A 22,877-nucleotide genomic window follows, 5' to 3' on the forward strand; every position below is an offset into this window, starting at 1 on the left:
TCGCATCGCCCATGCATGCCGGTGGTGAACACGACTCGCACAAACTTGCCACACGGCACTGAGGCCAGATCTGTAGCCTACACTCTACGTTGTCCTGTGCGGCTGGCTTGTGAAGTGTGAAAGTGTTGGCTGCGAGTGATGCCGATGGCTCGCCAAGTGCACGCGGTAGGCCACACGTCAACCTCGGAAGGAGTGTGAACCAGAATCTTTTAACATATTCTACGACAATTGGCACATGAAAAACTTTGTCACCTCTGGGTTCCTCGACAGCAGACACACATTCAAAAACCCCGCCAAACCGAGAAAGCAGATGAAGAGCTGCAGCTATGTAACGCGTATCAAGGTGACTTCCTTAGCTTCCCAGGCATTATGGACGAGTTCTGGATGTAACGCTATGACCTTCAGACAAAGAAGAAAGCCAAGCATTGGAAAAAGATGTATTCGTCACCGCCGAAAAAGACGAATACTTAACATAACCGGAAAATGAAGTGATGGTGTATGTTTGGATTGTCATGATATGTGGATTGATACATTATCTGACTGCTCTTGGCCCGTTGTAACAACAACGACGCTGTACTATTGTACATATAAGTAATCTTTTTTCCATCTGGTTTTTCGATAAACTAGTGTAACTGATGTTCTGATTTCATTTCTTTTTTGTTTCATGTCATTGTGTTAAGAAAACTGTAAACAAGTTTCAATGTGAAGATTAATGTTTATGTCAAACGTCAAGCAATATTGTAATAGAATTGAAATGTAACAAGTGTTGAGACTGTGGTAAGATGTTTAAAATTGTAACTGTGTTCAATGTGAAGATTAATGTTTATGTCAAACGTCAAGCAATATTGTAATAGAATTGAAATGTAACAAGTGTTGAGACTGTGGTAAGATGTTTAAAATTGTAACTGTGCGTCTGGTCCATACGTAGCAATGTGTTAGAATATGTAGAATGCAAAACCTCGGGTGAATACCCGGCGTGTCAGGGAGCGGTAAAAGGTGGATGGCAGGCGAGCGCGGGAAAATGCACGCGGGCACTGTACGGCACAACGGGCTCAGCAGTAGTAGTTGGAGTTTGGCATTGGTCTGAGCAACACCTTCTGGAGCGAGGAGGCTCTCCTGGAAGACGTAGTTTCACTGAGCCTCGGGAATGCCGTTCCAAAACCCACACAGCATGGCAAAATTCCATAGGCACTAAATGGAAAAGTATTGCGACGGTAACAAGAATTAAAGTGCCGATACGTCAAGAGCCATAGCTGTGGTTGTTATGTGTGCTCTGTGCCTCGCCATATCGCCGCTCGCCAACCGCAGCATCGATACAAGCAGGTTGAAACTTTTAGTACTGTATGCGTATGGACCATAGAGTGAACTGTTCAATAAAAACCTAAATTTTACCAGAACTTTTCCCTCATTTAATTATCCTCACAATTAACCTAGGCAGGGTCCTTTCCAAATGTTGTGCAATCCGAGTGTCCCGAAATGAAAAAATTAAATTTTGTGTTAATAATAATTACTTGCAGACCTAATTATGTTAGAATGGTGTTTAAAGAACTGTTTTGTTAATGAACCAGTAAATGAATAACGAAGGTCTAACGAAGTTGAAAGCTAACTTTAATATTGATATAGTAATGAAGTTTAATTATTTCGAGACAGATATAAAGGTATTTAAATGAGAAGTAAATAAGATAAAAAGAGTAGTAACTCATATACTGGAAATCTTGAACGCATGATAATTTCAGTAATCAATTTTTTTTAATGTAGTGATCATTACAGTTTCATGGTTCCCCCCCCCCCCCCCCCCCCTTTTTTATTCATTTGAATTCTGAAGTGTTCCACATTGGTTTGACCAGCAAAAGTTAAAGTCAATATAAAAGCCAAAATTTATCAGTGTTTTATCTTTATCAAAATTGACATTTTGTGTGTGGCTCGAAAGTGCTATTTCTAGGGTAACCTATGCCCGATTTTAATTAGATCAATAGACAGTACGAAGCTTTGTGGTATACATTATAGTGTAGTGTTATGTATTCATGGTTTTTCCATATCAGTACAGAACGTGAAACTATCAGTTCAATAGATTTTCTGGTTCTAAAATTCTGCTATATTATGCAGTGTTACTACTTGTGGTTTTGCATGAATATCTGCCAACTTGTACAGGGAAGAAACTCAGTTAATGCCTAATTAGGCTGGTGACCGTAGTACGAGTATTATCAAATTCGTAGCATCTTCTGTGTTGCTTTTGGTACATACTGACGTGTAATTGGAATTTGTACTTACTCGACGGATCATTGTTATTACAGAGTGGGTGTAACTCTGATTTGCCACCATTCAGGTACACGCGGTCGATATCTATACGAAAATCCTGTCTCGTAAGGTGAACCCCCCTCACTTACCATAGTACAGGCTTTAATGAGTATTGTGTGCCCCACGCGCACGTTACACCGTATGCTACATAAGTCTGCAAAATCAAAAGACAGATAAATGATGGTTGCGCCTGCAGCAGTGTGAGCACGTTATGAGACTGTGCGCTCTTTGAAGATCCAGCGGGCCATTAAGGACGCTGAATCGCAAAATAGCTCTGAGAAACGAATAGACGTGGTGCATGTTAGATGATACTGCAGCCGCAATATTCATGGCGGCCAAGGAACTACACGAGACATTCAACCTCACGATAGCGTAATGCCATCCCTACAAGTGAACGCTCCGTGCACATGGAGGGTAGGGAAGAAAGGCTGTCGACCACTGAATGAAACGGTCTTCAGAAGTATTCATTGTGTTACTGAAAGTGATTAGGGAAATGCGGATTCCACAAAATTCTAATGAATCATGGATCGGTTGTCACAGTATAAACGCTACTGACATGTTGCCTTACGCCCAGGGAATTTAGCATATAGATGTTGTGACAGGAGCAGCCGGGAGAAGGATCCAGTTGCAGAAGCAATCTTCTGTGGTTTAGATTGTAATGCACATGTGCATTCCCTTCACGTGGTCAAGCCAAGTATTATGCATATTTATGCGATCGGGAATGCTCAGTAGCAGCAGGCTACATGTACATTTAACAATTAAGCGTCAACAAGGAGCATTAGTGATGAAATCATAGGGGGCAATGTTGTGCAACCTTAGTAGGGACAAGATCCGAGTATTCGGGAGTAGGATCTTACAATCTGAGACAGTGTTCCGAAACAAACTTCCGTCACAATGTCCGCAAACGTGACGACAGATCCACCTAGCAACAGAGATCTGAACGCCCATTGGCTGAAAGTTCATACGTAGGAAACGAGAGAAGTGTCCTTATTGGCTGAGGGAGAAAGGTGGGGTGGTCTCTCTTGTCCTTCGGGAAGACAGGGCGAGTGAGTCGCGAGGAGCCACGCAAAACGCACGGTCGAGTAACCGGGGCGGCTCTAAAAGAACGGTCGAGAGTGCATATTTCAGATGTTAAACAAGATATAAAGTGAAGTTATTAGTTTCAGAACACGTGTCTATTGTTATGTAAAGTCAGAAAACTGTGTTAATGTGTTGCAAAGGGTCGAATGTAACGGCGTAGCCCAGGGCCGCCGTATTGCAAATTCTAATTCTGTGGCGTGTGTGACAAACCAATTTCTTTATTAATACAAGTACAGTACAAACGTTGTTGAGAGTTAACATCTAACACCCCTAAGCACTCCACTTCTTCTGGATCGCCACCTAAGTGGAACCTGGCGACTGAGCGCTACCGCAGTGCTACCAGGGACTTTCAAAAGCAGCAAGACACCAGGTTGGAGATATCGCCCACAGAAGCACTTCCTTCTCGCTACAATGCCAATGAGGGTGTTGTGAGATGTATTAATATTGCAAGGAATGAAGGTGCTAAGGAATAAACAGAAAGAGGAGGGAAATATGGATTCCACAAAATTCTAATGAATCATGAGATCGGCTGTCACATTATAAACGGTACCGACAGGGAATTCAGCATATAGATGTTGTGACAGGAGCGGCCGGGGAAAGGATCCAGTTACAGAAGCCATCTTCTGTGGTGCAGATGCATTAATATTGCAAGGAGCGAAGGTCCTAAGGAATAAACAGGAGAGAAGAGTACTAATTGTAGTCTTAGAAGAAGTAATGCCAACAATATTATTAGTAGTCTGGAAGTTTATTAAGGGGTTAACATATGTATTAATAGTATTGCAAAGCAGTACTTTTCCTTTCTCTGTTTTTTGGTTGAGGTATACTTCTTTATTTGAAGTGTTTGTACTTTTTCCTTATAGTGTTTTTAAAACCAAGCAATAATAATTGACATACATGCTTTTTAGTACATACAAAAATTTTTGCTTTCCTGATACTAGCCTGTAATTCTAAAAACTAAAAAAATAATTAAATACATTAGCACCGTTCAACACTATTCGAATCATTCCAGGTACTTCCATTGACGCACTGCATAAAGGTGTGTGGCGCTGTGTTGCCATTTAAGGAAAAGACGAGTCGAACTGTGATGTAGCCGACGCTCCAGCAAAAAAATATCCAGGTGGTCGTGTGGTCGTGATCGGCAGCCTGGTTGCGGTGGACCCGGTTACTGTGCTGCGACCGCCGTGCCGGCTGCTCTTCTGATACGGCTGTCCAGCAACTTCTCTCTATACAGCATATGATCGGAGCTAGCAGACAAATGTCCTCCTTACAGCATCGGTACCGATATTGATACGCTGCTGACACCTTACATTCATTATCTCCGACAACTTCCCGAAAATTTTAGAACAACAATCCCAGTACAACGCAACTGTGGTCATTCTGTTGGGTGTCTGTATTATTCTGACTTTATCATGTGTTGTTCTTACACTTCATACAATGTTCCTGTACCGCAGCAACACATCATTGGGCACAGACTCCTGAACCAATTTGAATTTCTTGGAAGACAAATGGCTCTGAGCACTATGGGACTTATCATCTGTGGTCGTCAGTCCCCTATAACTTAGAACTACTTAAACCTAACTAACCTAAGGACAGCACACAACACCCAGTCATCAGGAGGCAGAGAAATCTTGGAAGACAATTGCATACTAACTTTTCCAACTCTTTTAATACGCTCACAAACGGTCTTTGGTTGGTATCGTTTCATTTGCAATTTACCAGTCCGTACCAGTACTACGTCTGGATTTTTTACCAATTGAATTATTTATTACTCTCTTTTTTGGGAAGTGCTAGAGTAGACAGAAAACTTTCGGGGTTCGATGAAGAGCGCTTAAACGCATTAATCCACAACCGTCCACGCCAGTGTACTCGAGAACTGGGAAATGAGGTGAACTGTAATCATTCCACCATCGTGCTACAGTTGCATGCAATGAGGAATATTGAAAAATAAGGTGTATGGGCATCGCACGCTCTAAGCCAAAATCACAAAAATCAGCAGGTGGCCATATGTCCATCTCTGCTTGCTCGTCATGAATTTCCTCGTGATCTGTACCGACCATTCCTATCCTGTATCGTTACTGGTGATGTCACTGTCTCTACGCCAACATAAGGAAAAGAAAGGAACGGATGAGGGTAGAGTAGCAACTCGCAAGACCTGAGCACATCTGGAGCAACAACGACGGTCTACTATGAAATGCTTCCCCGAGGTCTAACAATCGCTGCTGACAGTTATTGTCAACAAATTGGGAAATTTGCAGACACAACCCCAGAACAACGACCATAGGGCTGCGTGAAGTGATGATAATCCAGGATAACGCTCTCCTGTATTCTGATACACTGACAGAAACCACTATACAGAAGTTGGGTAGAGAAGTCATCCCTCACTCACATTATTCACCTGATCTTGAAACGTCCCCTTAGAAAAATTAATGAATGCCTGTGCTCATAAACCTCTTAGATTGTGTGATTTTCACACAGCTGAGCAAAACTGAACATACTCAGACATTACTCTCTTTACTTATTCTGATCATCACTAAACTGACACAACATTTTTTTAGCGCAACGCAATCTGACTTTCAATAATCCCTACAAGAGAATGGCCCTAACTAAATTAACCTATACGTTTCACAAACCACTTACCTCACAAAAATCTTCGTTACTCCAACTACTGCAATACCGCGAGCGCCAATACTGCCAGCTAAATAAAAGATTCAAACTACTGAAGGCACTAACTACTTATAGGCATAGTTAGCAAATGAAAGATTTTGATAAAGAACAAACAATGTATTTACCTTAATAGTGTTCAAAAGTCATAATATATATAGCAGTTCACGACATCCCTTCTTACAAATGTACTGTTTCTGATGGACACACGTCCAGATCACCCGCTCTCAAAAATCCGCCATCTCACTTCCCCACATCCACCACTGCTGGCGGCTCACCTCCAACTGCGCAACGCTACGCGCTGTTAACAGCCAACTGCCCAACACTACAATGGCAGACAACAATGCAAACTAGCCACAGACTGCACACAGCACAGCCAGTGATTTTCATACAGAGCGTTACCAATAAGAAAACATAAACAGCCTACTTACAATCTTACACCCTCAGATGTTCTCCTTGATCGCTCTCCATCGAATTAGCCTTCAAGAAATTTACTTTCCGGATAAAAATGCGCTCCGAACATGGCTCGAAGAGATGTTACCCTCAAAACCCTGTGTGTGAGGAAACGAAAAATTATCCTAGCGTTAGCAGACTGTTTTAAACACGGAAGCAGTATATAGAGGGTGACACAGAATAACGGAAATGTTTTGAAATGAATAGTGGCAATCATGGGCAGGTGGCAGCACTGCGGTTTCGTGACAGCAAGTAAACAGTCCGCCATTTCAGTAATCATGGATCAGTGGAACGGACAACAGCGTGCATTAGCCGTAAAAATGATTTATATATGGTTCAAATGGCTCTGAGCACTATGGGACTTAACATCTGAGGTCATCGGTCACCTAGACCTTAGAACTACTTAAACCTAACTAATCTAAGGACATCACACACATCCATGCCCGAGGCAGGATTCGAATCTGCGACAGTAGCGCTCGCGGGGTTCCAGACTGAAGCGCCTAGAACCACTCGGCCACACCGGCCGGCCAATGTTTTGTAAAAACAGTGGTGGTTTGGTAGCGGCGCAAAGGGAGTTTCGACGTTTTTACAATTTAGGACGTCATGATGCCTTTCCGTCGAAACACACGACAAAATGTAGGATTGATAACTTTGAAGAGACTGGATCTGCCCTCAAGAAGAAACCAACAGGACGACCAAGAAGTGTGCATTCTCCAGCGAACATTGATGTTGTACGCGAGTCTGTCTTACGGAACACACGGCGTTCAATTCGTAAACAAGCAGCAGTGGTCTGAATGTCCCGGGAGAGTGTTCGCAGAATTGTTCATCTTGATTTGAAATTTCATCGGTACGAACTGCAGATGGTTCTGCAATTGAAGGACAACGATTACCGGTTACCATTAGGATTCTGTAAACAAATTATAAAAATAAACAAGGACTACGAATTTCTAGACAAGTTGTGAATATCAGACAAGACATATTTTCATCTCACAGGTTATGTGAATAAACAGAACTACCTTCACTGGACAAACGCAAATTCTAATGACGTTCATGAGAGCCCTTTACACGCTAGTAAAGTGACAGTATGGTGTGGTGTTTCATCACATGGAATTATCGGACCGCATTTTTTCGCAAATGAACATGGACACAATGCCAATCGTTGTATGGAGATGTTACGAACTTTCATCACACCGTCACTGAACAACTTTTCAAACGTTCAAGAAGCCTGCTTTCAATAGGACGAAGCGACATCACACACTGCATGACAATCAGTGGCATATGTCGAGAACTGTTTGGAAACCGTGTGATCTCACGATTCGGTAACATTCCCTGGTCCCCTCAATCTCCAGATTTGTCCGTTTGTGATTTTTTCATGTGGGGCTACCTCAAGAGCAAAGTCTACACGACTCGACCAAGAACCCAGGATGAGTTAAAACAGAGAGTTCGGGATGCAATTCACAGTACCCCAGCTGAGATGCTGCAGCGGTCAATGAGGAATCTCAACAGCAGATTTCACGAATGTATTCGTATAGGCGAACTCCATCTAAAGAATGTAATTTTTAAAAATGTTAAATGCCATGAATGTTTCGTAAGTGCCGAAGTTGTTAGGTTTTAATTACTATGAATGCAATTTCTTTCCTTTATCACCTCCAGTTTTATTGGATAGTGGAAATTTTCCCGTTTTTCTGTGTCACCCTTGTACTACAGACGACTAATGTCTGTGTTCGTCTATTTGTTGTGGTTATGAAACTTGTGAAGAGAACGCTACAAACTTACGAGCCAATGCATACAGCTTCTCACATACCATTTCCTAAATAGCTTTGTCTTGTTTAAAACTCAGATAATTATTTCCTTTAATGTTCTTGTTTTCTAGAAATAAATCGAATGCTAAAATAATTATTTAGGAGTAGAAAAACACACGGGAGATAAATAATATATATTTCATTGTGAAATAGGAAAATGCTTTTATTCGGAACGATATGAAAAAGGGATATAGACAAAAAGTTCAGTGACCTTTTCCGGTTATTTCAGCTTCTTGGTAAACGAGAAAAGGCTCTGACGTTACAATCTAGTATCGAGGAGCTCCCAGAACACGAACAGGAACACCGCCAAAGTAGATCATGTTTGGTGATGAGCTGCTTGGTGCTGCGTCTTGTTGGATTCTAGCGCCGACAGGAACACCACCGAAAGCCATGGTGTTGGGATACAGGCTGAAACGAGCAGCAGCAGTCCGTAGTGCTATACGAGACGCGAGGCTGTCTGCAGGCTGGCCGAGTGGCAGAGACACAGGTCTGGCCTCGGCGTTCGATTCTCTGCTTACGGACTCGACGGCGTCTGAGGCGGTGTCTGTGGCAGCGGCGGTGGAGGCGGCGGCGCCGACTTTGGCCGTGGTGCTCGCTGTGTTGGATGCCAGATCCTATGCAGATGAAAAGAGTTTCCGTTACCTACAGGTGCATGCTGACTTACCAGCCAAGGTACTGAATACATCGTAGAAGAGCTTTGTAGAAGGTTTATGGTGTTACTTTAAAATTAGAAGTTAACAACGTAATTGTGTCACGTACTCATATCACCTACAAAAGCCTTCGTCCTCCCATGGCTGGCGTCTGTCCTATTTCAACAGTGCTGATACGACGATAGCAGCTTATTACATTAATTTGTTTCGATATAGGATGTCATAGTATTCTCCTGATCTGACGCGGAAATCACTTCAAAGCAAGTATATCTGTGGCATTTCCGTTGTGAAAATTACCTTGCCCATTTCCATATATTTCTGCCAAGATATAAGCGGTACATGTGGTATTCTTATACCACTTTGCGGCTTAAGATCTCATCTAAATACCCCATGTATGTATTTTGCCGGATATCGAAATCTATGAAACTTCCTGGCAGATTAAAACTGTGTGCCGGACCCAGACTCGAACTCTGGACCTTTGCCTTTCGCGGGCAAGTGCTCTACCATTGGTAAGAAGTTTCATATCACCGCACACTCCACTGCAGAGTGAAAATCTCATTCTGGAATCATCGACATCTTTGTCCGCAAGTCGAACCTATACGTGCGTACAGTCACAAGGACGGGCGATTAATGCACACTGACATTATTAAACAAATTAACTTAGTAGGCAACATGCCGACTTGGTCAAAATGCATTATTTAAAATTTACTGATCAAAACAAATACAACGACGACAAATTATTAATTACCCGTAAGTATCAAAACTACGACAAATAAAATAGTTATATCGTCTCTGGAGCCACGGAAACGTTTTCGTGGAAGAAAGAAGAGGGTTACACAAAATTTGACAGAGAGTCGAACGAAATGCCACAACTTTGTGACACAGATGTGTGCAACAAGCAAGTTTTGTGGAAGGAAACAGTTCTCGTTATTATCAAGTGCACAGTGCTATCAATTACCTACTGCGATGTTGGAAAAACCAGGAAAGCCTAATCTGGATGACCGGACAGGTATTTGAGACGCCACACTCAGGAATTCTGGGTCAGTGCGTCACCAATTCCCCACATCATTCGCTGTTAGCTCACTTGGTGTTGCTCAATAAAGAAATCAAGATAGAATCAAGTAAATCTGAAACTGATGTGCTTTATAGTTAACGCTAAATCGTCGACTGAATGTACTATTGATTATGTCTATCTCTCATCACTGGAATATATTTGAGCCTAATTTGAGTGTCATTAGACAGGGTTGTAGCCTCTCCCCGATGTTATTCAATCTGTATATTGAGCAAGCGGTGAAGGAAACAGAAGAAAAGTTCGGAGTAGGTATTAAAACCCATGGAGAAGAAATAAAAACTTTGAGGTTCGCCGATGACATTGTAATTCTGTCAGAGACATCAAAGGACTTGGAAGAGCAGTTGAACGGTATGAATAGTGTCTTGAAACGAGGATATAAGATGAACATCAACAAAAGCAAAACGAGGATAATGGAATGTAGTCGAATTAAGTCCGGTGATGCTGAGGGTATTATATGTCATGTATATATGTCATGTATTGGAAAATTTGACACGTTCCACATCATTACGAAATATCGTATTCATGATCCATGGAACTAGTATTAATCTAATCTAATCTAATCTTAATCTAATTATGGAATGAGACACTTATAGTAGTAAAGGAGTTTTGCTATTTGGGGAGCAAAATAACTGATGATGGTCGAAGTAGAGCGGATATAAAATGTAGACTGGCAATGGCAAGAAAAGCGTTTCTGAAGAAGAGAAATTTGTTAACATCGAGTATTGATTTAAGTGTCAGGAAGTCGTTTCTGAAAGTATTTGTGCGGAGCGTAGCCATGTATGGAAGTGAAGCACGGACGATAAATAGTTTAGACAAGAAGAGAATAGAAGCTTTCGAAATATGGTGCTACAGAAGAATGCTGAAGATTAGATGGGTAGATCACATAACTAATGAGGAGGTGTTGAACAGGATTGTGGAGAAGAGAAGTTTGTGGCAGAACTTGACTAGGAGAAGGGATCGGTTGGTAGGACATGTTCTGAGGCATCAAGGGATGACCAAGTTAGTATTAGAGGGCAGCGTGGAGGGAAAAAATCATAGAGGGAGACCAAGAGATGAATGCACCAAGCAGATTCAGAAGGATGTAGGTTTCAGTAGGTACTGGGAGATGAAGAAGCTTGCACAGGATAGAGTAGCATCGAGAGCTGCATCAAACCAGTCTCAGAATTGAAGACCACAACAACAACAACAACACCAACAACGACTATTCCTAGATACTTTTGTTTACTGTATTTTCTGAATCCGTCAATTAACTATGTGCTGCACCAGAACTCATATTAATAATGATATTTTCGTAGGAATGGCTGATATCAACCGAGCACTTCTCACAGCTTTAGTCTATTGTGAATTCTCTCTGTCTAAACAATACGAAACCCGGTTCGTCGCAGGCCAACCACACGTAATTATAACAACCAAACACATATTCAAGATACACTTTTTTCCAACGGTAAATTGAGAACGAAATCAGAGTTCTGAGTATAATGTAATCTATTGAAATAGGGTGAGACAGAGGAATTAAATTCTTTGCAATAATTAACAATACATGATACATTGATATCTCAGGCTAATAGATCTGAAAAAGTCTTAGTTACTGCAACGGAGATATTACTGAGACAGCATTCCACATGGAAAGAAGTTAATACTGGACTCAACTGTCTTACCTCACGAACATCGTTGAATGACAGATACTCGGGAGCGAAGACATAGATGGAAGGCCGATTAACCATAGCTGCCTCTTGTGCAGTATTCATGACGTTGCCGAAGGAACCGCCGTTGTCAGATGAGAAGTCAATAGCGTACAGACCAGTAACTGGGTTTCTTATTGGGAAGCCATACTGGGGACTCGTAACAAAGGAGCTCAGAGGAGGATACGTGTATGGGACGCTGACGTCAGAAAGGAAACAGAGTGCAGATGTACTAAATGGGAAAGTTGTGTCCCCACTGCTAAAGAGAAAATTGCTACGTGCAGTGTAAATAGGTAACTGGGTTGTTTTGGCGGTGTTCAACGGGTAATAAGGGTCTGGAAGGTGTTCAACGGGTAATAAGAAAGGTAACTGGCTAGACGGAACGTTGATAAGGGATCTGTCCTCAAGGTCTGCACTTCCGGATGTCTTCACGTTTGGCACGTGCGGCGTCGTGCTGGGCACATCATCAAGGATTTGAGGTCTGGCTACAGCAACTGCGAACACTGCCAGCAGAATCGTCTGTGAAAAAAGAAATCAGTTTGTTTCATAGATCGCGCTGAACTTAAAAATCTCCAAGTACACTGCCATCATCCAATACTGTTAACATCTCTCCTTGCCGAATGAACGGAACACAATTAGTAATCCACTGTGTTCTTGAAAAAGCGCTCTAGTGCTGTTGACTGTACTAACTCCGAGGGTACAAGAACTCTGGACATCTACAAACAAACCCATACACTCAACCACGCACAAACACTCACACATACACGCACACAAACACGTTTGCCCATGCACATGCGCGCGCTCACACACACACACACACACACACACACACACACACAGTAAGAAGTATGCAGCTCTGTTTAAACTATTAGCTGTTAACGTAAAACTGTACCAATGTTTTCTTATTGACGACCGTACTAGATCAGAAAGGGCTCTCATCTGTATTTACTTTTTTCATTTACAACGTCTGCTTTATTTACTATTCAAGATACGTGCAAACTTATTTTCGCATGTAACCTGATTATAGTTTTCATCACAACTTGATTAACGCATGCTGGAAACTTTAATGAATTACTTAAAAGAGTTTTACAATTATTTGCCATACATTACTTCCATCGCTCTTTTTGTAATTATATCAGTGATGTCGGACTTTTGAAAAGTGTAGGTATTCTTTCTAATGTTGTAATTAGATACAAGAAAGGAAAATTTCGTACGGAAATACTAAGGTGTGAACATACAGTCATCAACGGATGGCATCTTGAGCGCTGCGAATATTGGTTAACTTAAATAAAACGATTTATCGCTTCAGTCACTTGTTTATTTTATCGATGGGTATTCGATGGTTCACACTATCGAGTTCCGGAATGTAACAACACAAATGTCAACCGTATTTATAAGTCTAAGGTATTCCGAATTATCCTTTGCATTCGGAACTACGAATGCAGCAGTAGGCTGTGATTGGCAATAAACGACTACTTAAGTGCAACAAAACTGAGAATATCCTACACCGTCTATTAACAATGTACGAAAAGTTAATGAAAGTATAAGTGAATTAAAGTAGCATTTGTATCTCTGTTGGGTAATGAAATTACAGAAAATAATATATCGTAGACATGAAAATGTTAGAAAAAGTGTGTACAGTAAGATACGGTGCCTTAACGACACAGCTTCAGATGTGAAAAAACTACAGTGAAGCCGAGGGTGCCTTCAGCCCTGGTCCGTTTTGTAGGTTGATGATTTTACTGACCAAAATCAGCATAGAAAAATTAATTTTAATCAGAAAATACACTGCAGAAAGCCGTTACTCGGTATGAAACTGTTAACTTTGTGCCAATGATGCAACCAAATCAGAAAGAAACAAATGCACAGCTGAAATACAAATATTTCACTACTGAGGAAGGTACTCACCAGAGTCCTCATGTCTGCTGCCGAAGTGTACCGACGGTATGCAGTGCCGCTGGTCCGCTGACATGAGGGTTTAAATAGTCGTGGACGAGGGGGGTGATGCATTTCCTGGTGCATTATTATCACTCGCGTCATGGTGATTCTTTATCACGCTCACAGTCAGGTCTCAGCAGTCTCCTGTTTCTCGCATGAACTGATAAGCTTCGTTTCACCACGGTCGTATGACAGATGTCTGCACGTATAAGTGATAGGCGTTTGACGTCAAGGTTCCAATTCATCCATTAACTTCGTCACAGATCTCTCTCGCTCTTAGCTTTATGGACTCCGAGTGCCTCCACACACTGCAGAAAATAACCAGCTAAATACGTCCATCGTTTCTTCTTAGGCTACAGAATGTCTGACTGCCTCTTTTTCTGCATTTCTTTACTTTTACTAGTCCAGATATACACAAATATGATGCATCGTTTTCTCATGTTCATATTTTCTGGTCTTAATATTGGAACGTGTGAGTTTCCATGAGCTACATCACTTGTTTTTGAGAGAATTAGATTTAAACATGCCGACAAACCATCTTGTATTTACGTTTTCCATGTTCTCTTAAATCACTCTCGTCAATTTTTTCCGTCCAGAACTTTCACTGTTGGTATGAAACTGCACTTACTTTCACTGCTTTCCTGTACTAGCTACAAAACAAAATAGTTCAGATGATGACGACTTTCAGTATTTTTTTTTTTCAAAAAGATGGTTAAAATCCATTAACTACTATGATCTAGAGACAGTAAGTATGGTGAGTCCTGACAGCCGAAACTTTCATTATAAGAGAACGCATACATTCCGCTAACGGTCTCGTTAATACTTTAGGGAACAGCACATACAGTGTATCCGCAGAGTCTTGGCACCGAGCGAGAAACAGTGGCTGATCCAGTGCTGAGTTTTGTTAAGCGTGTGCACGGCTGCAAACGAATATTTGAGAAGGTACTAGATCTTGACTGAGGAATATTCATGGCTCACGATTGCAAACTGGTTACGTTTCATTACAGACAAGAGCTTGCACTGTGCCGGAATTGCGATTACAAGTGTCCGCCTACCTAGCATTAAGGTTTACATGAACTAGCAAAAGTTCTTTTAACATCATGAAAACGAGAGGGTGCACAGAGGAAAGTTGCGCAATGAAGATTATCCAAATTGCAAGCAGTTTGTTTTCTTGGTCAAAAACTTCCACCAAACTGGGTAGTTAAAGGAAAAGTCAGCTGTGGAAGCTCCTGAACGAAGAATATTTTTACTTAGTGAGATTTAATAATACTGTGTTGTTCAAGGGAGATTAATAAGTACAAAATAAGCATTTCACCAAATGCACATCTAGAAAAATACATTGTGATGAGATCAGTAGTTAAACTTCGGTCATGAAATGAGGGTGCGCTACCCAGTGAAGGACATCTCGGTATCTAAAAAAATCGTTGAGATCTCGGTGTTGGTGATGTCGTGAATCATTTGAATAGCTAAACAATTTTAGGAAAAAAGTGATATTACAGAAGTTGTGAAGCATGGACAATAAATTCATAGATACAAAAGGAAAAACAAGTAAGCTTTATACCTTAGAGGTTAGCGACAAAGGGGATCGTACTATATAACTGAACTGATACGTGATAGTTAAACAGGCGTTAAAAATTACAAAATTTTAACTCCTGTTGTAGTTGTTACGAGTGAGGCGTATGTACTGAGAGTAATTAAATTCATAAAGTGGAGCTAAAAATAATGTGGGGAAGGCGAACCAAAGACTAATTTCTTATTAGTAGGACTATTAGAATATGAAACAAATCTATTAAAGATGCTGCCTCACTACGCTTGTCTTTCCCCATATGGAGTGTTACTGGGATCTTCACCAGACGAGAGTGACGGACGAAATCGAAAAATATTAATGAAAGGCACCTCGTTTTGTATTGTATGATACGCGATTAGGGGTGACAGTCACTAAAACAAAGGCGTCTTCCGTTGAAGCGGGACATTTTCACAAAATTTCGATTAGCAGCCTTTTTATGAATGAGAAATTATTTTGTTTGCATGCACCTAAATAGGGAGAATGACCATGATAGTAAAACAAGAGATATCAGAGCTCACATGGAAATAATACGTGCTGATTTTGTCACATGGAACGAAGAGAAATATCCTGAAACTGGTTCTACACAACCTCTGCCAAGTACTTAAGTATGAATAGCAGAGTTGCCATGCATAGGAAAATGGAACATTGAAGTTTATACTTTTGCTTACTAAGGGAAACAAATACTTCAATAAAATACCACAACGTTCTCGAACGAGCGTGACTGAATTACATATAATAACAGACAATTACGTATGAAAACTATATTTTAACATAGAAGTGTTTTAGTTGCAATCGGTTTCACATTCGGAACAGGTTATCTGTATGACAACTTGTAACGGAACAGCGTTGCATTTCCGTTTCCATAGTGTGTCATCATTAATTGAGATTAACTATTATTTCGATGTGTATATGAGAAGAGAGATGTTTTAAACTCTCTGTAAAAATATATTGTGCTTAGGAACTGAAGACATTTATTCGTTGGTATACGCTTATCTATGTAAAACATTCAAATTTACGAATGGTGGTCCCTTCCTGAGGAAGCAGTAATTTACTAACTGAAAAGAGCGCTATTCAGACAACGATGGTGGCACGCTGTTAGGCCTATGATCTGACAAGCTTCTCCCTGGCCTTTTCTGTTGGTGGGATTCCTTTTTTAAAGGAGAAATATTGAGCAGACTGATCCAGACCGTACCGACAGTACGGGGTTAGCACGTGGACTGCTTGTTTTCGTTTCTGGAAAGCCTTTTCTTTGGAACGAGGGGCAGACCGAAGTGGAAGACGTCACCAGCTAGCAGTGACTGAGTGAAATAGTGTAATGGTGTGCTCTCCAAAATTTTAATAGTCTATGCTAACACTGAAACAATTTCTTGAGAAAAGTAATAATTAGTACTTCTACTATAAGAAGTCTTCTCACGTAAATTTTAGCCATGGATGCAAGATATTTTCAAGCAAAATTATGATGAAGTAAGAATGGCATCATCTTCTTTCAAGAATGATTTCCAAAGTTAGACAATATGATGTTCTTTCTCTCTTTAACTAATGAGAGGCATGAAAGTACCGAGGAAGCATTTTGGCCCTTTGAAATAATTTGTAAAACCGAACCTTTAGCCTTGCCAAGACGCCGTTTAGTTGGAACAATTGCTTATAACTTAAATGAAACATTATATATATATATATATATATATATATATATATATATATATATATATATATATACTAATGGTGCTTTGCCAGATAACTATCTGCAGTGATAGCAGATATGAATCCGGGCAGGATGGCTTCCAGAACAAAAAAGGTGCCGTCTTCTTGGCAAGACAAGTGAACCGCGTAATTATTTTAATGTTTCAGCGGTTGCACGCCACGATCGATACAACCGCTTATACTGATATCTTATGTAATTCTTTACTTATATTCTGAACTTATATCTACACTACTGCTATACATCCACGCCCATCCTGCAAATGTGCCATTAAATGTTGCTTTCCTTTAAAGATTTCTGCTGTGCGGACTGGGTATTTGTCTGTTTGAAGGTGCGTTTCCTTAATGCTTTAGGTATTAAAGAAATTTTGCTAGTAGTTCATTCCTTTGGGAATGAGCTTCGTAAACATGCTTGAAGTCTGTGCGTCGCGCGTGGCTATACGAGTTGTATTTTATCACGCTAGAGCTCCAAATTATTGTCGCCACCGGTTTGTTATGTTCGCCACCCTTAGATGGTTTTGTAAAAACAGTATTTATTTGGTTCTCTTAAAGTATTTCAGTGAACTCTTACACTGAGTGGCCTTGTCGGTTATCAAGCTGTAATGCTCGCACAGGCGATTCTAACTTCCATGAGGAATTGATAATCATCTCTCTTTTCTAGAGTATTTCTAGGTGTGTTTAACTTTGCGAAGAGTAGTGGACTGCCCCTTTGCATAAATTAATCTTCATTTCTATGTCCTTGTTATTTGAGTGCATGTTATGCCTGTCTTTTATGGGAGGAGCTTTATCCTGTGTTTAATACCTATTCTTTACTTAGTACGTTTTGTGTTGATAAGTTTTCAAAAGGCTACTGATCCTGCCTCGTGGTTTGGAGGATTACTGCATTGTGTCGTCTTGTTGTATGAGAGAGTGTGACGCCAATCCTGTAATTGCGGGTCTAACATAGTGACATAGCACAGTAGCTCCTTTGTCGTAAGATTTCTTAGCACATTTAATTTGGTCAGGGAAATAACTCCCACTCTCCCTGCAGATCCTGGGCGGTCCCACCAATGGGCTTATTTTGTCGCTCTGTAATACACGTGGATGGGCACCAGCTTAAATGTTTGATCTGACGTGAAACTTGTAGAAAATTACCAGGGCTCTGGCGTTGTTCGCTCTTTAGTCATTTAAAGGTAACTCAGTTTTGTGACCGAGCCTGCAATGTCAGCAAATATTCATGTGTGGGATATCTGTTTATGTCTATGTTATAGAGAAGCGGAGCCCACGTACTTTGGGAGCCCGATTGTGTGTCGTCCCAAATTTTTCTGGAGACGTCGGGGCATATTATCAGCCCCTGGGTGGTTTTTTTTTATGAGGGCAATATATTGGATGTGTTCATAATCCCCCTCCTGTTGAAGTGCCCCTTGACTAGGAATTTTCTCTAACCCAAGTACTGATGTTTTAATAATCCGTTTATACAGGTATTGTTATCCCTGAGCAACTTGTTATAAAACAGTGATTAATGTTTTCTAATACCTTCCCTTAAAGCAAGCATTGAAATTTAACAATTTTCTGAGACAAGTATTGACGTCTTTAAATAATCAAGGTTTACTATTGTTGTAATTTACCGTAACAGAAGCATTTGTGTGTTGTTGTATTCAGTCCAAAGAGTAGTTTGTTAAGCAGTTAAACTGTCTTTGTCAACCAGGATCCACCCAGTGGAGTGGCAAATGACGTGTTAGTTGTTTAAGGTATTCAATCTATAACTTATTTAGTATAATTTATGTCTTGTTTGGAAAAATAAATTTTGCCAACATTCTCAATCATTTAAATAGTCCCACCAGAGTTACCTTTCACAGTCCACATACACTCCGCATGGTTATGAATTTGATCCTGTACTTTAGTGTGCTATTTTTCTCAGGATAGTTCTCTACCTATTCAGTGACAGGTGGAGGGCTAGACAGACTATATGAGTACTGAAAAAATGTATACGTATCTTTCACAGAGCGCGAAAATCCCATGCTTCTCTTGATCTCTTGCAAAAGCTTGAAATTTGTAAAGCCAATAAGAAACACGATTTTGTACCCAGGGTATACTTTTCCTTGTTTGACAATTTTTGCACTAACGATTAAGCACCTCTCATAACTTGCCCTGTTGCTATATAGTATAGACTGCATCAGCCGCACGGGGTAGCCGTATGGTCTGAGCCGTATGGTCTGATGCGTCTTCCTGTTTATAAATTATGCTATGAGGACATCAGTCCTATAAAATTATCGTCAGCAACGTAAATTGCATGAAACAACGGCATCTTATGTGGAAATAGACAAATGAAAAACCTCGGTGTTTGATGTGTGAAATTACGCCCCGTGGAGCGCTAATTCCATGAACAGAACACAGTCTCTTTCACATACAATTACTGTGAAGCAATTATGTACACATGGATTGCAGTAACTCACAGACCCCTACCACTGACTTACAATCACTGCAGTTATGAAACTGAACACTTGATTTATGTCCAAGATGTGGCAGGAAAATGGCTCTGAGCACTATGAGACTTAACTTCTGAGGTCATCAGTCCCCTAGAACTTAAAACTACTTAAACCTAACTAACCTAAGGACAACACACATCCATGCCCGAGGCAGGATTCCAATCTGCGACCGTAGCGGTAGCGCGGCTCCAGACGGTAGCGCCTAGATCCGCTCGGCCACTCCGACCGGCTGTGGCAGGAAAACAGTGTATTTTGCATATCCGTTCGTTCGTCTAGAGCAAGGTGCCGATATAGGTTTTCCATCAAATTGGTGGACATGAATCATCATACACGTCTTGGAAGTCCTCCGCTGACCGTGATATGAGGAGGTTTGCTGTTAAGGACTGGAGGTAGATACAGCTCTAACTCACACCCAAAACAAACAATTGTATACGAGTCGAACGCAGACTATACCACACAACCGGTACATCCCAAGATAAAAAGGTTAAATGTGCGATACATGACCTGCCGCAACATCTCCTTCTCCCTAGAAGCAGTTTACCATTAAACTCTACCTCGTTACAACTCATCTCAAACGATTGCTGCATCTACATTCTATCATCTTTTAACACAGATTCCTGTCAATTTAGAGGCAGGTGGTTCTCTTTTCTAGGAGAGCATCGAAGACTGCAGACAGCTTTCATGTATTCCTATTACCACTGTAGACATACAACAGAATGCACCAACTGTTCTCTTAGCTGACACCGCATGCTTGTGATTGATAGTGCATACAGAGAAGCTCGCTTCAAATTTGCTAATCCGACGCTGTCTCTTTTCGTCGGCTCCCCACGTCTGCTCACAGCTCTTTGCCATAGCCTGGGTGCTCTGCCCAGCGCCAAATCTGACTCAACAGGCCCAATCATATCGCAGCAATTTGCTAGCATACACCGCTCAACCAAATATTCTGCATTTACACTGATGGGTCGGTCGTAATATCACAGAGCAGGCAATAATAATACAAGAGCACAGGACAATGAGTATGACAATTCGTGCGTGCAGTTTTCTGATATAAATAATGTGGGAAAGAATAGAAAGATAACTTAGAGTTAGATAATGATCATTTTGGCTTTGCAAAAGGTAAAGACACGAAAATCATTGGTCTCTCTGTACAACAGAACTCAGATCAAAATTTTGTCGACGTAGAAAACGGTTGGTCAATGTATAGTGTTACACCATGTTTGAAATCATCCGATAAAATTATATGCGCTGTAGATGAAGACGTGTAATGTGAAAAAAGGCGGAACAATAAGAGTGAAAAACCAAAATAAAATTGATTGCTTGAAGCATAAGATAGGGATACTACTCTCCTCTTCCCCTGTGCAGTTTATAGCGAGAGAATGGTTGCTGGGTTCGGTTTTAGCACATGATCTACCTGGCCATTGAACACTTCTTATCCCCACTCCAATGGAATATTGCAATAGGTGACATCTGTCTCCAGCTGAACGAACTTCAGACAAGCAACTGTGCCCAAGGCCTCTAACGCATGAGGTGTGGCAGGCACGATTATCATTTTCAGACACGTTTCCATCTCATCCTGCGCAAGATCTGTCTACATAAAGTCTGCCTGCTGTAATGTTGTGACTGTAGATATCGAAGACGTGGATATAGGTCACATGTGCTGATTTATTTTTCAGAAGAGCAGCTTCTTACTGTGTTATATTAAATACATACTTATTTTGTGAGATTCATGAAGGATTAATCGTTTGCCGAAGGCCAACATTAACTATACTGAATAAGTCATATGTGATTTCAGCATGAACGTACTTTAAGCACGGAATTTGCTTAACACGCTTGTACAAGACTGTTTGTTGACGGATAATACTAAAATCAGCTATACGAATTTATGTCTGATCTGAGACTAGCAGCTCCATCACCAAAACTTAATTACGATTTTAGGTCACATTTATGTTCCTCGCAAAGAATAGCTATTCCTATTATTCCACTTAGATGTATCTCTGGAACTGTTGTTTATGACGTCGGTCGGCTTAACAGAAAAGAAGGAAGGAAAATTTAATGTTCGATTACCCCTTATTATACAAGGTCATTATCGGCAGAGGCATAGTACACACACACACACACACACACACACACACACCACACACATGCGCGCACTCACAGACACAGATTGTGGAATCGACCATCCCAACATTTGCCATTAAGCAATTTACGGAAACCACGAAATATTTCAATCAGTCCTTGATTTCAGCTGGTGTTGAAATGTCCCCTTAGAAAAATTATGAATGACTGTGCTGGTAAACTTTTACGTTATTTGATACAAAGACAGCTGCGTAAAACTGAACGTACTCAGACAGTTCTCTCTTTACTTATTCTGATCATCACTAAACTGACACACAATATTTTTTAGCGCAACGCAATCTGACTTTCAATAATCCCTACAAAAGAAGCCCTGATTAACAATAACCTATACCTTCCATGAATCAATTACCTCACAAAAATCTTCGTTCCTCGAACTACTGCAGTACAGCTAGCGCCAACACTGCCTTCTAAATACTGAAGGCACTAACTACTGGTAGGCATGGTTAGCAAATGAAAGATTTTGATAGAGAACAAACAATGTACTTACCTTAATAGCGTTCAAAAGTCTGTATAAAATTTTGTGATATCCAATGAAACAAATTTCCTTTTTCTAACAGACACAAGCCCACATCGTCCGCTCAAAACTCTGCCATCTCTCTCCCCACATCCACCACTGCTGGCGGCTCACCTCCAACTGCCCAACGCTACGCGCTGTTAACATCCAACTGCCCAACACTACACAAGCGAATATTCCAACAATGAGTCCAACCAGCCATGGACTGCACACAGCACAGTCAGTGATTTTCAGCGCTACGTGACGTTACCAACATAAAAACCTAAACAGCCTACTTACACTGTATTTACGAAAACGAGTCAACTCATTGTGTTTTTCCAGGTATAAAGCTGAAATGTTCTTTCTGTTTTATGCACAATATTTCTAAGAGCGACCCTGTCGTCCTTTTCGATGCTGGGGTTTGTGCTGCTGTGTTTACTCGCTACCAGTCTTGTTGTAGTCCCAGCCGTTAACGTATAATGACGTCCTTTATCATTAAGCTGTATTAAAGTGTTAACACTTTCAACTTTCTTCTACATTTCAAGATTATAGCTTCTGATGTTGTCAAAGAGTGACATGATAATTAGCTCTATTTTCCATGCTCTTGCATTATAGACTTATACAAGCTCTTTGAAATGTAAAGTTGTCTGCCTTTCAGCTCTAAAATTATTTCTTTAAGTGTTCATCATTCTACAGTGAATAATTCGAAAGTTAAATGATTATTAAGAAGTGCAGTGAAAATGAAGGTATAAATAATTAAAACTCAATAGTCAAATGAAAGGCACTTTTATTCAGAATGACATTAACACAGGATATTGACAACTAACTCAGTGTTGGTTAACTTATTTCAGGTTCTTGCTAAACGAGGTATTCTACTGG

At 40.7% G+C, this 22,877-nt stretch overlaps 1 protein-coding gene across 1 annotated transcript in view; it reads right to left on the reverse strand.

The window, feature by feature from the left end:
- The window catches only part of LOC124606508 (uncharacterized protein PB18E9.04c-like), a 128,340-nt gene that overhangs the window by 75,555 nt on the left and 29,908 nt on the right, over nt 1-22,877 (reverse strand). The window contains exon 4 of the mRNA XM_047138492.1: nt 11,675-12,217. Coding sequence (XP_046994448.1) covers nt 11,675-12,217 — 543 coding nt within the window. The remainder of the gene's footprint in view (nt 1-11,674; nt 12,218-22,877) is intronic.

The sequence above is a fragment of the Schistocerca americana genome, chromosome 3 (genome assembly GCF_021461395.2).
Source record: "Schistocerca americana isolate TAMUIC-IGC-003095 chromosome 3, iqSchAmer2.1, whole genome shotgun sequence".
Lineage (NCBI taxonomy): Eukaryota > Metazoa > Arthropoda > Insecta > Orthoptera > Acrididae > Schistocerca > Schistocerca americana.